The sequence below is a fragment of the Carya illinoinensis genome, chromosome 14 (genome assembly GCF_018687715.1).
Source record: "Carya illinoinensis cultivar Pawnee chromosome 14, C.illinoinensisPawnee_v1, whole genome shotgun sequence".
In the NCBI taxonomy this organism is placed as follows: Eukaryota; Viridiplantae; Streptophyta; class Magnoliopsida; order Fagales; family Juglandaceae; genus Carya; species Carya illinoinensis.
In genome coordinates this window covers 29,542,681-29,557,609 of record NC_056765.1, presented here as the reverse complement: position 1 = coordinate 29,557,609, position 14,929 = coordinate 29,542,681, and the positions used below count along the sequence as shown (strand labels likewise).

At 33.4% G+C, this 14,929-nt stretch overlaps 1 protein-coding gene across 8 annotated transcripts; it reads left to right on the top strand.

Annotated features, from left to right (window-relative positions):
* Positions 1-8,419: 8,419 nt before the first annotated feature.
* LOC122294536 (zinc finger CCCH domain-containing protein 55-like) lies at positions 8,420-13,760 on the top strand. 8 transcript variants are annotated; one of them, XM_043103351.1, is made up of 9 exons: positions 8,420-9,729; positions 9,958-10,137; positions 11,752-11,931; positions 12,014-12,114; positions 12,288-12,560; positions 12,648-12,780; positions 13,013-13,158; positions 13,281-13,327; positions 13,416-13,760. In XM_043103351.1, exons 1-7 carry the CDS (start codon positions 8,729-8,731, stop codon positions 13,026-13,028), a joined length of 1,884 nt encoding a protein of 627 aa, XP_042959285.1. In that variant the 5' UTR covers positions 8,420-8,728; the 3' UTR covers positions 13,029-13,158; positions 13,281-13,327; positions 13,416-13,760. The 8 variants fall into 8 exon arrangements, with proteins under 8 accessions (XP_042959285.1, XP_042959284.1, XP_042959286.1 ...); XM_043103350.1 differs by having other exon boundaries at positions 13,266-13,327; XM_043103352.1 differs by having other exon boundaries at positions 8,422-9,729; positions 12,288-12,545; positions 13,266-13,327.
* The last annotated feature ends 1,169 nt before the right edge of the window (positions 13,761-14,929 follow it).

Below are 14,929 nucleotides of genomic sequence, written 5' to 3'. Positions count from 1 at the left end.
ATAGATTTCATTATAATCTATTTTATAATAAAAATAATATTATAATCTATCATATCATATTTAGCTATATCAGTTTGTGGGTTTACTTTTACGTAATTTCTTTATGACTAAAATATTTTTCTAAAAAGGTATATATATACATGTTTTTCATATGACTCTTCCTTTGTTTTTTTTTAGTCAAAAATGCCTACGATGTTAGATGAGATATGCTACTGTACTGCCCAAGTTAGACCACTCATTTTGTCCCATTGATATGGCACACTACCACTTAATACCACGACTTATTAAAAAAAAAATTATATTTAAGACAAAATGGCATTAGAAAACAAAAAAAGAAAAAAAGACCGAAATCTTAAATTTTCTCTATCTTTTTATGTTTGTGTTTTTAATTTTTTTTTTTAATAAATCACTTGGCATGACATGGTCAATGGGACAAAATAAGCCGTATAAGTATAATTGAGGAGGCATGGTAGCATAACTCATGTTAGATCTATATAAATCATTTTCTTTTAAAGATCCGTCTACAATATTTACTCTTTTTATATCTTATAATTATAAGAAATGTTCAATAAATGACGTCAAACTTATTTTATAGGTTTTTTTTTTAAATTTGAATAATAAAAATTTTATGTGCAGTCATTTTTATGTACTATTGTGTACATTCTATAATGTAATTGGCGATATCATTTTTTTAAAAATATAAAATAATTGATTTGACCAATCACATCAGTAGAATATATAAAAGAATATAGAAAAATAAGTATATGCAACAAAATTTTTCGAATAATTAAGTATACAAAAAAGTAAATGTTACCAAGTAGCAGTGATAATTGTAGCACACCAAAGCATTGACACAATGAGATCCAAAGTTTCTTCTCCTAAAGTTAAGGGGGAAAGAAAATACAGTTGTTCCACAATAATGAGTTGGATTCTTAATTAAGCTATGATTTCTTCCCTTTATCATAGAGTCCCTTTTTCAATAATCATGACAAGAAAATTATTAGGAAAAATGATCATTATAAATAGAAAGGGGGTTCTAAAGGGTGGGAATAATTTTAGTAATACTCTTGCCTAAATAAAAAAAGCATATAAAGAAATAGAGCATTTTACAATTATCAATTTACTAGTTATCTCACAAATTTAAGTAGTAGAAAATAGTTTTTTTTTTTCATATTTAATATTTGTCACATGTTAAAAAAAAAAAGTTAATAAAATCGGAATCTTTCTCATTTGAAAAATAATTAAAATTGTAAATCTCCATGGTATTTGTTTATATTGATATAAGGAAAAAAAAAATATACAAATAAGAGCAAAAATTACAAGCAAATTGATCGTTATAATTGCGAGTAATGTTACATATAGTCGTAAAGTATGTAAGCGCGATACAATTGTTTTAAAAAAGAATGAAATTCATTATTAAAAAATTAATTTTTTTTTATATAAAGTTCGTATTTACTAACTTTTTAAAAAAAATTACACGATGCTTATATATTTTATGAATGTAAATATCATTTATCGTCCCTTAATATATTGTTAGTATGAGTTAGTGGCCCAAAGTAAATAATTCTCATTTACAAACCTACGAAGCAACAACGACGTGGTGATAGAGACTATTTGACTCATTGTTGGAGTTGCATTGCATTTTATATAAGCATTTTGAACTATCAATTTCAATAGTCGATAGATGAAAAGTTTCTATTAAATTAATAGTCGAAATATTTTCGATAAAATGAATCATTTGTCTCGAAAATACGATGAGTTGAGACCATTTGACTTAAATATGCAATAAAAAGTACCCACAATCAGTCATATATCGTGACACGTGGCAACCATCCACAAAATTAAGAAAATTATAAAAGAAAAAAAAAAGAGGACATGGGTACTAACTCCACTTAGATAATAAAAAAAAAATTATTCATTGGAGGTTTATTTATTAATTAATTTTATTCTAAAATGGGATTGGGAAAGGATATATCATATTTATCTGAGAAAAATTTAATTGTAAGTATAATTGCACACTAATATATGTATTAATCTAATGTGATTAATTAAAAAGTAAATTTTATTAAAAATAATATTAATTTAAATTTTGAATATAAATCCAGATTAATACGTGATTTGCTTGTACGTGATGGTGATGCGCACTAATCTATCTATAATATTTTGACCTAAGAGCATTGTTATTGGATTATTCATATATAAATAACACTTTTGATAAATATAAGATGAATTTAGATTTTATCTATTCTATTCACATAAGTCTTCACAATAACTATTTTTTTATTATATAACAATCAAATAATATGAGATGAATTTGATTTTGACTATTCATATCAAATCTCCATATTGAATTATCAATTTATTTATTATATAGTAATGAGTAGTTAATAATTATAAAAATATTTAATTTTTTTAATTATTAATTCATTTTATTTTATTATATTTTATAATTTTATTTATTGTATGTTAATTAGTAATTATATTCTAATTAAATTATCTAAATGTTTATGGACGTAGATGAAGAGAAGAGAAGAGAAGAGAATGAGTGTTATAAAAAATAAAATAAAATATAAATTTGATCCTTTAGAGTGTATCCGCTAGTCAAATCCACACCCTTGAAGTTGAGACTTCGGTTGATAGACAACCATCCAAAGGTGTGAGTTTTGAACACGTGTGAGACATATTAAATCAATTTTTGTACTCCCAAAATCTAAGACAGATAACATCACATGGTACAAGTCAGAGTACAGTAAGTAGAAACGACGTGTACTATTTCAAGTTGAAAAGCTGCTTATGACTTTATTGAGTGATTCTGACACTATTACACGATCTATTATCTTTTGTTTTTTCTTTTCTTTAAAATATTTATATTTACAACACATATTTTAAAAAGAATTTAATATTTATAAAAGTTTTAATATATTTACTTTTAAAAAATAGATAAATCTATATTCACATAAAAAAAAATATATTATTTTTATAATATTAGACCTTACTTCTTTTTAGACGGAGTCAATATGATTTGCAGATTAAGACAAGAGCTGGTTTAGACAGTAGATTGAATTAAAATGAAAATTTAAAATATTATTTTTTAATATTATTATAATTTTAAAATTTAAAAAAGTTGAATTATTTATTATATTTTATGTTAAAAGTTAGAAAAATTATAATGATTATATGAGATAAGATGAGTTGATTTGAGTTGGCTAACCAAATATAACATTAGTTTTAGTCATTTAAAAAATGAGTAATATTACATATAATAGTGGAGTGCACAACTTTTATACAATTGTATTGAAAAAGAGTGAGATACACTATTAAAAAATTAATTTCTTGTCACATGAGTCTCATATTTATTCACTTTTTTCAAAATGATTGCATGACGTTTACACATTTACTACTGCAACTATCATTTCTCTTTTTAAATAATGCCTAGAATTTTTTTTTTTTTTAAACAAAAGACAAGAGGTTTTCAAATGAGTTCATTGGCTTTAAAAATGGAGAGAATAATTTACATTTGATGCATTTGGTTTAGTCGAGAATATCTCCCTTTTTGGTATAAGAATAAAAATAAAAAAAAAAACATGTCCAACAATATTTATTGTTATTTGTTTGAATTTGAAAACAAAATTAAAAAATGGTAATCCCAAAAATTAGGTGATTAATACACTCATACCACATTAACATATTTGTAAACCCTCCTTTAGAAAGCACACGTCTTTTACCTGGTTTCTTAATTTCCCTTCCAATAATCATGACAAAGTAATAAAGCCTCTTGTTTTTTAAGCTATGGTGTCTGTCTGAGGTTTTGATTATCAAATTGAAGTTCCAACTGGATCTACATTTATCCTAAAAGTGACTTTTATTCTTCATTTATCAGGTGTTGTGCCAAGATATCTTATTTATCTCAATTATATAGTGGAAATAGATATGATTCCTAACCTCTATTATGTAAATGTTAAGACTATAATATAAATAATTAATTATCGTTTTTCTTTACCCGTCGAGTCACTTACATGTATGATATTTCTATGTTAAAAATGTAACTGGTTGCATTTGATTAATAAAAAAATTATAGAATAATGTAAGTCGTTTAGCAATAAACATGAATGTTTTATAGTGTACCAGATCAAAATCATGAAACGATTAGCTTGAAAAAAGGGGAAGGGGGCATTGCTGTTGTCTTGAAATTCAGTGGAAGAGTTTCAAAATATATTGTTGAAAGAGACGAGAGATGGGTTCATTTCGGAAGAGAAATACGCGGGGGACAGAAATGATTCAGTAAACTAGTCCATATTATAAAATGCATAAGTTTCATATATGTTGAGATTTTATTAGCCGATATAAAGTGGGGAATGTCACCCATCTGGTCTGGAGGTTTTCTCTAAAGAATATCTTAAATGATCTGAAATAATTTGTGAAATAATACAAAAGTAGTTTGAAAATATCTTTAAACAGTTGTATTATCAAATATATCTAAAAAGTATTTCAAATGATTTGTGTGTAGTAGTGAAATTAATAATGATATAATTTGTAAATAATAGTGAATAATTGGTGAATATTAGTGGACTAGTCTGAGAATATATGAGAACAGTTATGTTTCCGAGCATACCATAAATGTTTTAAGTGTCATCCTCAAGTAAGGAAAACTTATAATGTCATAAAAAGTATTAAGGTTTTTGAAAACAAATTCGATAAAAACATGTTTGTAAATTTATTTTTGGTAATTTGAGATATAGTCATAAGAAGAACGTTTTGTTGATAAATAACCCGCTAGCTTCTCGAATATTGGGGTAAAAATAATTGGGCTGTAGAAAACATAAGATTCTATATACAAATACATGGCAAAGTTTTATTTTCTCGAGGAGTTTTGTTTTGTCAAGCTGATATTGTCTTACAGTCTACAGAACTAATTAAAAACTTAACATTATTTTATTATAAACAACGTTAATTTTGGTGCACATGACAACATATTTCAGATATTATATAAATGTTGTTTTATAAATTTACGCATTCGTCGTAAACTCAACCCGGTACCTTCGCTACTTCCATCTTTGAATTTTGAACGAAAACAAAAAGTTTCCAAACCTATTATTTGTTTAACTAACGTTACATGCAGTTGTAGAATATTTAAGTGTTATATAATTATTTTGAAAAAGAGTATAGTTTATTGTTAAAAAATAATAGTGAGTCACGTATGTACTCAATTGTTTCAAAGAAATTGTGCGGCATTTATGTATTTCACGATTGCAAATATTATTTATCTATTTGTTTGAATAATCATAAAAAAATTTACTATATTCTCTAGTCAGAGTGTAGAGTATAATATTCACATAACTTAAATGAGAATATTTGATTTGTAGAATTCAAATTTTAAGATTTATCTTCCAAATCAAACTATATAATTTAAACACTTTATTAGGTGTATTCTACACATCAACTTAATAATAAAATTATGGCACCCCTTATTCCCAAATACGGAAAGGCAGGAATCATGACACTGGGATGATAATAACACGGGTCACACACCCCAAACTATAAGTGCTAAGTGTGTGTACATGTAGAAAGTGTACAACAAAAATCACAGTAGATAAATAAAAGAAGTCAACTAAGTACAAGAACAAAAATCACAGTAGATAAATAAAAGAAGTCAACTAAGTACAAGAATTTTAAATATAGATTCACTTAAATAAAAGCCTTTCAAAAGGTTGTACAGTTATCTAGTAAAATACAATACAAGCCAAAATACATCAACAAAAGGGTAAATAAATCCCACAGCCAACGAGTGACCACAGGTCACTTCTCTAACGGAGTCGAAACCTCAGACTCGACGTCTTCATCTGCATCAAAATTTATGATTCTATAAAATAAAACTGCAGGGTAGGACTACCACATGAGATTATGAGTTTTAATAAGTAATCAACCAAACAACTAAATAAATAAAAATATATTTAAACAACTAACAAGTATTCATGCACATGCTGAAATATGCATGAGATCAAAACTATCATTTTTTTTTTTTGTTGAAAATGATTGTTTTTCTAACTTAAGCCAAAAATCTCATTTGACCCAAAACACATCATTAAATACCATTCGTCTTTTTTCCAAAAAATTGCCCAAACATAAACTTACAATTTTCTCAGAAAATAGTTCTTATATCCATTTAATCATAAACCGCCATTTTTCTTGAGGGTTAGCTGTGGTTCTTAAAAATTAGAAAATGGAGGAGGAAGCTACTGGAGGCATGGGTTTGGTATGGAAGAGTTAAGAAAGGTTGGTGGTGGTGGCTAGAGGCTGTGGATGGTGGCGTTAGCGGTGGATCTGACCATGAAGTGCAAAACCGTATGAGAGAGAGTGAGGGAAGGTGGGCTACTATGAGGGGTTGGGGTTGGGTTTGGGTTTGGGCTGTGGGTGCCGAATGAAGGGGGAGCTGTAGTGGCTAGGTCTGTAAGGGGTTGTCGTTGGTGAGGGGGAGAAACGGCTAGTGATGGCTAATGACAGACCATGGTGGTGCCATTGGCTGGAAGAGAGAATTGGGTGAAAGGGAGGATGAGGCGTGCACGGTTGAGGGAGAGGGATGAAAGAGAGAAAGAAGGAAAAAATTGAGAAAAAGAAGGGGTTAGGGAAATAAATCCAGTTTTGGAGTTTTCAAATCGACTTAACGGTGAGGATTTAAACATAAAATTGACTAACTTAAAATAAATAAAAAAGACAAATAAAAACACAAACGAAATAAAATAGTAAAAACCAATCATAAAAACAATTTATAAATTAAAAAGCAGTAAATAATAGACAATAATTAATATAAAAAAAGCATATTAAAATAAATTATTCACTTAGATATAAATAACGTGTAGCTCCGTAAATGTAAGCACGTTACCAAATCACTTAGATATTGTGACGTGTCCAATAGATTCCATTTTAACTTTATTTTTTCTCTCATCTTTTCTATTCTAACAATAAGCATCAAGGTTTTTTTTTTTTTTTTTCAATTACGTGTGTACATACGTGTATATATATATATACACATACAAGATTGATTCTTCCATCATATGAAGTTAACACAAGCAAACATACTAATGATAATAAAAATGTGACCTATTTTAATTATTGTTGATGATACAAAGTCCTTCCAATCTTTTTCGCTTTTGGCTGTTTGTTGTTATGATGATTGTGTCCTTTTCATCAACTTGCTTTTCCCTGTTAACCATTTATCTTGCTTATACCAATCCCACAAACAGACAAAAAATAATCCCTCAATGATTTTTTCTTGAATGGTATCTTTTCCTTCCTTCTTATTTTTTCACATTAATTTAAAATCATATTCTTTTCATCTTTTTATATATTCATCGATAAACCTTTCCTCAAATGGAGTTGGAAGAATTTACTTTTTAAAATTTTAAGTTTTCGATACAATCACCTTCCATTTTAGACAGAGTTGTAAAAAAATTATACATATATTATTAATTTTGAAAAAAACAAAGATTGGCTTTTATTATCCGCAATCATACTTAAGGATGAAAACTGAAGTTGTCAATATAGTTTCGATCTAAAATCATCAAGTTTTTCAGATGTTTAGAATCGACTAATTAGGGGGAGCAAATAGATAACTTTAGTGTTAGCATGATTCCAATCAATTCTTCGATTTCTCGTTAGTGGCACTGTGAAGGAGGAGGGGAGCATAGGGCTGTGGTGTTGTTGGGTTGTGTGAGAGAGATGAGAGAGATTTTGAAGGAAGAAGAAGAAGGGGGAGGGAAGGGAGAGGGGGTGAGATTATTAAGCCCTAAGTCGAAATAGTGCTGTTTCATATAATTATTTTTTATAAAAATTAAAATTAAACGATGTTTCGCTCATTTAAATGAAATAATGACGTTTTATATATATATATATAACATATATATATATAATTGGCTTGTTCAATGGTTTGAACAAAGTTTAAATTAGGACCGAAACGACCGACGTGAATATTCATATTTTTCTACCATAGGCCGATTTCATATTCTCTATTGGTTCTGCCCGTTTCGAACTTCGGGGGTCGGTTCGCATCGATAACATCCGGTGTGGTCGGTTTTTATATACCCTAGATTCAAACCGATTAGTAAAATACATTTTAAATCATTTTATTGGTCAAACATTTAATTGAGAACTATAAAACTTAAAATAGAACATTCTCTATTAAATTAGAAAGAGAGAGAAACGAAAATAATCAAAATTTTTACTGCCTAGTGAACAAAATCCAATATAAAAATAATAAATAATAAATGACAAAAATTAAAATGATAAAATAATGGTGGGGGGCCCACGTCGAAACTAGGGTTCCATGTTCTGGAGAAAAATTTAAAAAACTTTTCTGCGTGTTTGGCACAGTGTGAATATCAATGTAGCACATACAATTATACAAACAAACAAATGAATACTACTACGGGGCTCTGTGTGTGCGCGCGCGCGCTGGTTGACACTTACCCCCCTGAAGTAGATCTGAAATCTACCACTCTCACATTCTTCAGATAGAAAAGAGAGATTACGGAGAGAGAAACCGAGGAATAGTAGAACTTCTGTTAGAGAGCGAGAAGGAGAGAGAGGGAGAGAGCGTCTGTGTTTATGGTAAAATACTGTCTTACAAAACCCCACTATTTCCCAACAAAAAGTGAAGAAAAGAGGGAGAAACCTCGACCCTCTCCATTTTGTTCTCATTATTTCCTTCTAGGAAGTGAATACCCCGGAAGCCATGGATCCTCTTGAAGCCACTAACGTAGTGCTCTCGAAGATAAAAGTGTTGGAGCCAGAGAACGCTTCTAAAATCTTGGGGTACCTTCTCATACAGGACCTTGGGGAGAACGACTTGATACGCTTGGCCCTTGGGTCTGAGTCCTATCTCCAGGCTCTCATTCTCAAAGCCAAAACCCACCTGGGTCTTCCCTCAAGCCTCTCTTCCACACCCTCTACACCTTCCTCTCCTTCGCCTCTCAACCCCATCGCCAGACCAGCCAACGCCAACCCATTTTCGCACTCCTCTCCCAGACTCCCGAACGGATTTGACTTTCCTAAGAACCCATCTTCTCCTTCCTCAAACTCTTGGCTACTTTCTGGGCTCCCAAGCAACCCCATTAGCCCAAAGGCAAGTCCTTTGCTCTCCTACGATAATATCCGCGCCGGCTCGCTTCCTTTACGTTCATTTTCGTATAATAAGAATGGGTTTGAGAGTGGTAGTGGCACTAACACCGACCTCATGGACGAGCAACAACTCAGCGACTGCCTCTCCTTTCTCAACGACTCGTCGTCTTCATCCAAGACCGAAGATTTACTCGATCGAAGACTCGAATTGGGTCATGGAGTTCACAATTGGGAACAGTCTGGCAGCAATGGGGAAGCTCATCTCCACAGAAGGAGCTATTCTGCGAGCGAAGTGTCTTTCGGGTCAGAAGAACCCGGTTTGGGAACTGGGTACAAGCCCTGCCTTTACTTTGCTAGAGGGTTTTGCAAGAATGGCAGCAATTGCAAGTTTGTGCACTGCGGGTTTGCTGATTCGGTGGATGGGCCTCCTGGTCACATTGTGGGTTCCCCGAGTAAGTTTGAGGAGTTGGAACTGCACGAGGAGATGATGAGATTGAAGGCTGCGCAGCAGCAAAGGTTGGCTGCACAACAGTTCTTGGCTGGAGTGTCACCTCCACAGTCAGCTTACAACAAGTACATGAATTTTCTCTTGCAGCAGCAGAATGAACCCCAGAGGTACACTGGAGATGACCCATTTTTGTTTGAACCTTCTCTCCGTGTTTGTAACATGTGAATATTATTGATTTCGAGTTCATTCTGGTTTTGAATGACACATTGCAGATTACCCATTGTGGTTTTCAACTTTGTCTGTGTTTGACTAAACGGGTTATTGACCTTTAGTTTGTTTTGGCTTTGGGTTGGTTCTTGATGTATTCCTGGGGCTGCGTTGGTGATGCATTGTAGAGCGGCGGCAACATTCATGATGGGGGAAGATTTTTACAAGTTTAGCCGCTGCCGGCCAGAGAGGAATGACTTCTTGGCAATGGCATCTTTAGAAAAGGTGAATGCGGCTTCGAGGCAGATCTACTTGACCTTTCCCGCTGACAGCTCTTTTAAAGACGAAGATGTTTCCGACTACTTCAGGTAAGAGGCGCACCTTTCACTTTTCAATTACACTATTGTCATAAGAACTAAATTGCTTCATCTCTGAGAGGTCTATGCATTCTTTTTTTTTTTTTTTTGATAAGAGGTCTATCCATTCTTTGGTGGAATGTAAGGTATTTTCATTGATATCCGGGCCTTTGAACTATCTTGACAATCTTGGCCGCGGTATATGCTTGACACACTATTTCCTAGTTTATGCTACCTTGTCATATTCCATATCCACATGTAGGCATCCCGGGCATGAAGTCCACCCTTTCGCTACAGGAGAGGTAATGCCCATGCTCTTTGCTGGAACTTAGCTTACAACTTTCTCTCCTTAGATGTGGTAAAAACTTATCTCGTAAGTATTGAAGTTTTCGTCTTCTGATAAATTCACTTTCATGAAGGAATTATGACGATGTGACTTGCGCCTCTTTAGATTAGATGACCTGCTTTGCAGCATCATTTAGGTTTTGTTTTTTATAATTTTTAGGTATGATTTCATAGCTCTCGGTAACAGATATTAAACTTGCAATCTCATGGTGTTCTTGCTATTGGTCATATTTTATTTGAATAATCGACAGTGTATCCATGTATGATTTGTGTGTAGAGCTCATTTTTTCAGCCTTAGATGTGTGCACAGTAATTATTGGTCTCCGTATTACTCCTTTACCTCTTCTTTTCTGTTCCACAAGGTCCTGGAAAAACTTTTCTCTTGGGTAACCATTGTGCAACATCCTTAGACTTCTGATTTTTTAAGATCCATTCAATTGGTATAGAGAGATAAAATGAATGTGGAGGGCAGGAAGGAGGGAAGCGTCTAGTATTTTTCCCAGAATGATTCAAGATCCGATACATTTAATCTAATATTGTGACTGTTATCTTATATGTGAAATGTTCCCTTAAATTTGTATGTTTAAGATCTGTGATGCTCCTTTGGATTAGCTCAAGCGGCATTGACAGAAAGAAATAATTAGATGGAGCAGAGTGGATAGTTTCTAGAAAGTTGCATTGGATATCATAAATTTTGCCGGAGATTGGTCACCTGGTTTTAGTTGACTCTGTCAATCATGTGAAATACCTTGAAGAATCTACTGCAAATTTACCTATCAAAAGAATCTACTGAAAGTTTCAGCTGTATATTGATATGTGAAATTGAAACTCAGTTAAACTTGTTTTCAGACGATAGATGGTCAGTGAAGATGGGGAATTACATCTTTTGAAGGAGAGGGAGTCATGGTTGTGATGCTGGGTTGTTGACATGTTTGCCTCTTAATGGTGGGCTTGTGATTGAGTGGAAGTACTTCTTTAGATGACTGTACAAGTTGGACTGCCCTTTCTGGTTGGTGTCCTCTATATTTATGCTGCTTCTGAAGAATGATAAGAATGAAAACACTGAAGAATACTTTTCAGCATCGTCATGAAGGAGACTCATTCTTGAGTAGCATAAAGCATGATTTTGAGTGGCTGACAAAACATGTTTTGTGTATCAAGTTATTAAGTTATATGTATGACTGTGATTATCTCAATCTATGCATGCTTGCATCTATTTACATTCTACAGAAGTCAAATGGTGGAATTTAATTACAATATTTCCTCTTTTTCTCTCTGAAGCAAATTTGGACCAGTCCAAGACGTGAGGATTCCGTACCAGCAGAAGCGAATGTTTGGATTTGTTACATTTGTCTACCCAGAAACCGTGAAGCTCATTTTGGCCAAAGGGAATCCCCATTTTATATGTGATTCACGTGTGCTTGTCAAGCCCTACAAGGAGAAAGGAAAAATTCCAGATAAGTATGGGAATCTTTACTCCTATACCATCTAAATTTGTCTTTTCCACTCCCTGTTTTGACGTTTTAGGGTTGATGGATTGCAGAAGGCAACAACATCAGCAACAACAGCAACTAGAGAGGGGAGAATTTTCACCTTGTTTGAGCCCTTCCGCTCTTGACTCAAGAGAATCCTATGACCCACGTGGTAAGCCCATATGTCCTTTTCAATTGCCCTTTTCTTTCATTTTGGCGAGAATATTTGAATGGAATTAAAAGACTTAAGCAGATTGTTTACTGTTTGTTATGCATTCTGAAGTTTTTATCATGTGTCAATTTTGGCACGACAATTATCTCACAAAATCTCAAATCCCCTTACAGGAGCACGAATGTTTTGTAACACACAAGAAATGTTATTGAGGAGAAAATTAGAGGAGCAGGCTGAAGTGAAGCAAGCCATTGAACTCCAGGGAAGAAGACTGATAAATTTGCAGCTTCCGGACTTGGATGAACGTATAAACCATCACCAGCGTAGTCTGTCTGTTGGTTCTCCCGTTCTCTTAAATCCTCAGCTTCATGCTAATATCAATCGAAGTGTTATCCTCCCATCTAAGAACATCAATCAAGAAATTGCAGAAGGTCAGCCATATGATGGTAGTACCTATCAGATAATGGATTTGGTTTATATCTCTGGAGGATGTAGAAGTGTGGTATTGATTAATGTGTGTTTTGTTGGTTCAGGTCACAGGGACAATCTTGCCGCAGCAGCTGAGAATCTGCTACAGCAGGAAGCGAATCTAGCTTGTATTCACGACAATGGTAGTGCCAACAGCATTGAGAGCTTCCAGGCTGAGGAGTTTGATCTCCATAAAAGGTATGGAGCTTTCTAGCCATAAAAAGAGAAAGGACAGCCATGATAGCAAACATGGCTTTTATACTCTGCCCTTATCTCTCTCTCTCTCTCTCTCTCTCTCTCTCTGATCTCAAATTCTTCCCAAACTCTGATGTTACTTGCTCTTGCTTATTTCTCCTTTACCGCGGCCATGAGAGCAGTGTAGAGCAGGTCCTTCCTGATAGCCTTTTGCCTTCTCCTACCAAATCAGCAGGGGACGATATCTCTGACTTCTCTGCTGCTGTATTGGAGGTTAATGAGAGATCTGCATTCCCAACTACTCAAGCTTCTTCTGGTAACAACTTATCAGCCGGCAATTCTGCTAGTGACAAAGCTTCGCAATAGTTTCTACATGTCAAGGTGCTTCTCACAAGCACTTCTCTCTTGCTCTACCCATAAGAGCGTGGGAGTATTTGCTTCAAGTTAATATATATTTTTATTCCTTACAGTTTTCTATTGGCATGAAGCTTTTTGTGATGTAGGTTTTGTAATGAGCATGATCATGGAAGCAGGGATTGACTTCATTAGGGTAAGAGGTATTCTTTTGTTACCTATAAAAAAAAGAGGTATTCTTTTGTTTCTTTGAATTATAATAAAAATTAAATTTCACATTGCAGATTTCTAGTCAAATGGCAGTGATTGGGCAATGAATGTTTTATCTTGGCAGAAAAAGTAGAGAAGCATATAAAAGGAAGGGAATCCTCTAAATGTATAGAAGATTATACCTACATCAAAGAGTAGATCCATAGAGAAGATATCAACGATGTCATAACCATCATTGGCAATACATACTAACAGAAAATACATATTCCATAAGGACAGATGACTCTGAGTCGAATAGGGTGTTTCTCTTTTCTACTAACGTACCGTCCTCTTTGTTTCTGGACCACACAAGTTGGAGCAGACAGAATTGTTACATCTTTTTTATAGTATAAGGATATCCAAGCTACTTGCCCGAGCTATTTTCTTGAGCACTTGCATGTCGAGTACATATTTTTCCTTTTTACCATCTCTTTTCTTGTTAGATACTTTAGTAGAATTAAAGTTTGTGCCAAGAGAATTGAACGTGTATGTACAGGTTGTTCTGTTAGCAACCACAGAAAGTTTAGAGGAAATTGCATTCTCTTGCTCCCTCCGCGCTCTGTTTGGGGGCAGTAGGTCATCATACTAGATCGCATCAAATAAGGGTTAAAACATGTGTTTTTAACACTTGCGTACGAAGTTGAGAAATTCAGTTTTTTTGTTATTCTTACTTGAATTTGTAGGTTTAATTTAGAATTTATTTTGGGTCTCAACTCTTATTCAATCCATGCTGTTAACGTTTTCCATAGGAACTCTTTGTCTCATCTTGTTTTAGGCCCACATGTTGGGGAAGGGTCGCTCTTGGCACATGGGTGCTGACACTATAATGGGTTTAAAGTGTATCTTTCACTTTCAGCTTATTGAAATGTTTGTTCTTGTATTTTTGCTTTGTGGAGGGAGGCTACATCCCTTGTGTTCTGACAGATTTAACTTTTGCTCCTATATGGAGCCCAATTGCTGCTGGCTTGAACAGAAACTGTCTAAAATTGAGCCCCCTCCACTTTATGACATTGAGACACAACTAGGGTATTGGTGAGATACCCTAGAACCCGGATCAAATTATTGTCTAAAAAAAAAAAAAATCCTATATACTATACTTTTATTTTACTTTTACAGCATTGTACTAATATGATACTACCCGAACTTGTTTTTCTCACGCCAAATAATTCAGTAGTTCATTGACAATATTAATTCAACAGTTCATGGGATGGGAATAAAGTAAGAGTATGGTATGTAGCATAACTTGTGATCAAAATGAAGTGCAGTCATTGTACAAGCTACGAAATTTCTTCTTCATGCTGTCCTCAATATCAGGATTGTTTGATCGGGTTTCAACTGTTTTCTATTATAAGCTTTTAAACTAATGTTTGGTTTGGAGTGACATTTGACAACATGTTTGAAGAAGGAAGACCAGAGTTGAATGGTAGATAAGTGTATATAAATTGAAATGCAAATCTTTGGCTTGTCCAACAAACGTTGACCCCATGTGTGCTGTGGAGTCTGCGTCAATTGGGATTGGGTGGCCTCTTGCGTTTGGTGCATTGGTTGT

Coding starts and splice junctions, on each gene's coding strand:
- LOC122294536 (XM_043103347.1), top strand. CDS start 8,729: ATGGATCCTCTTGAAGCCACTAACGTAGTGCTCTCGAAGATAAAAGTG. Junction 10,138..11,751: donor GATGTTTCCGACTACTTCAG/GTAAGAGGCGCA, acceptor TTCTCTCTGAAG/CAAATTTGGACCAGTCCAAG. Junction 12,781..12,959: donor GAGTTTGATCTCCATAAAAG/GTATGGAGCTTT, acceptor CCATGAGAGCAG/TGTAGAGCAGGTCCTTCCTG.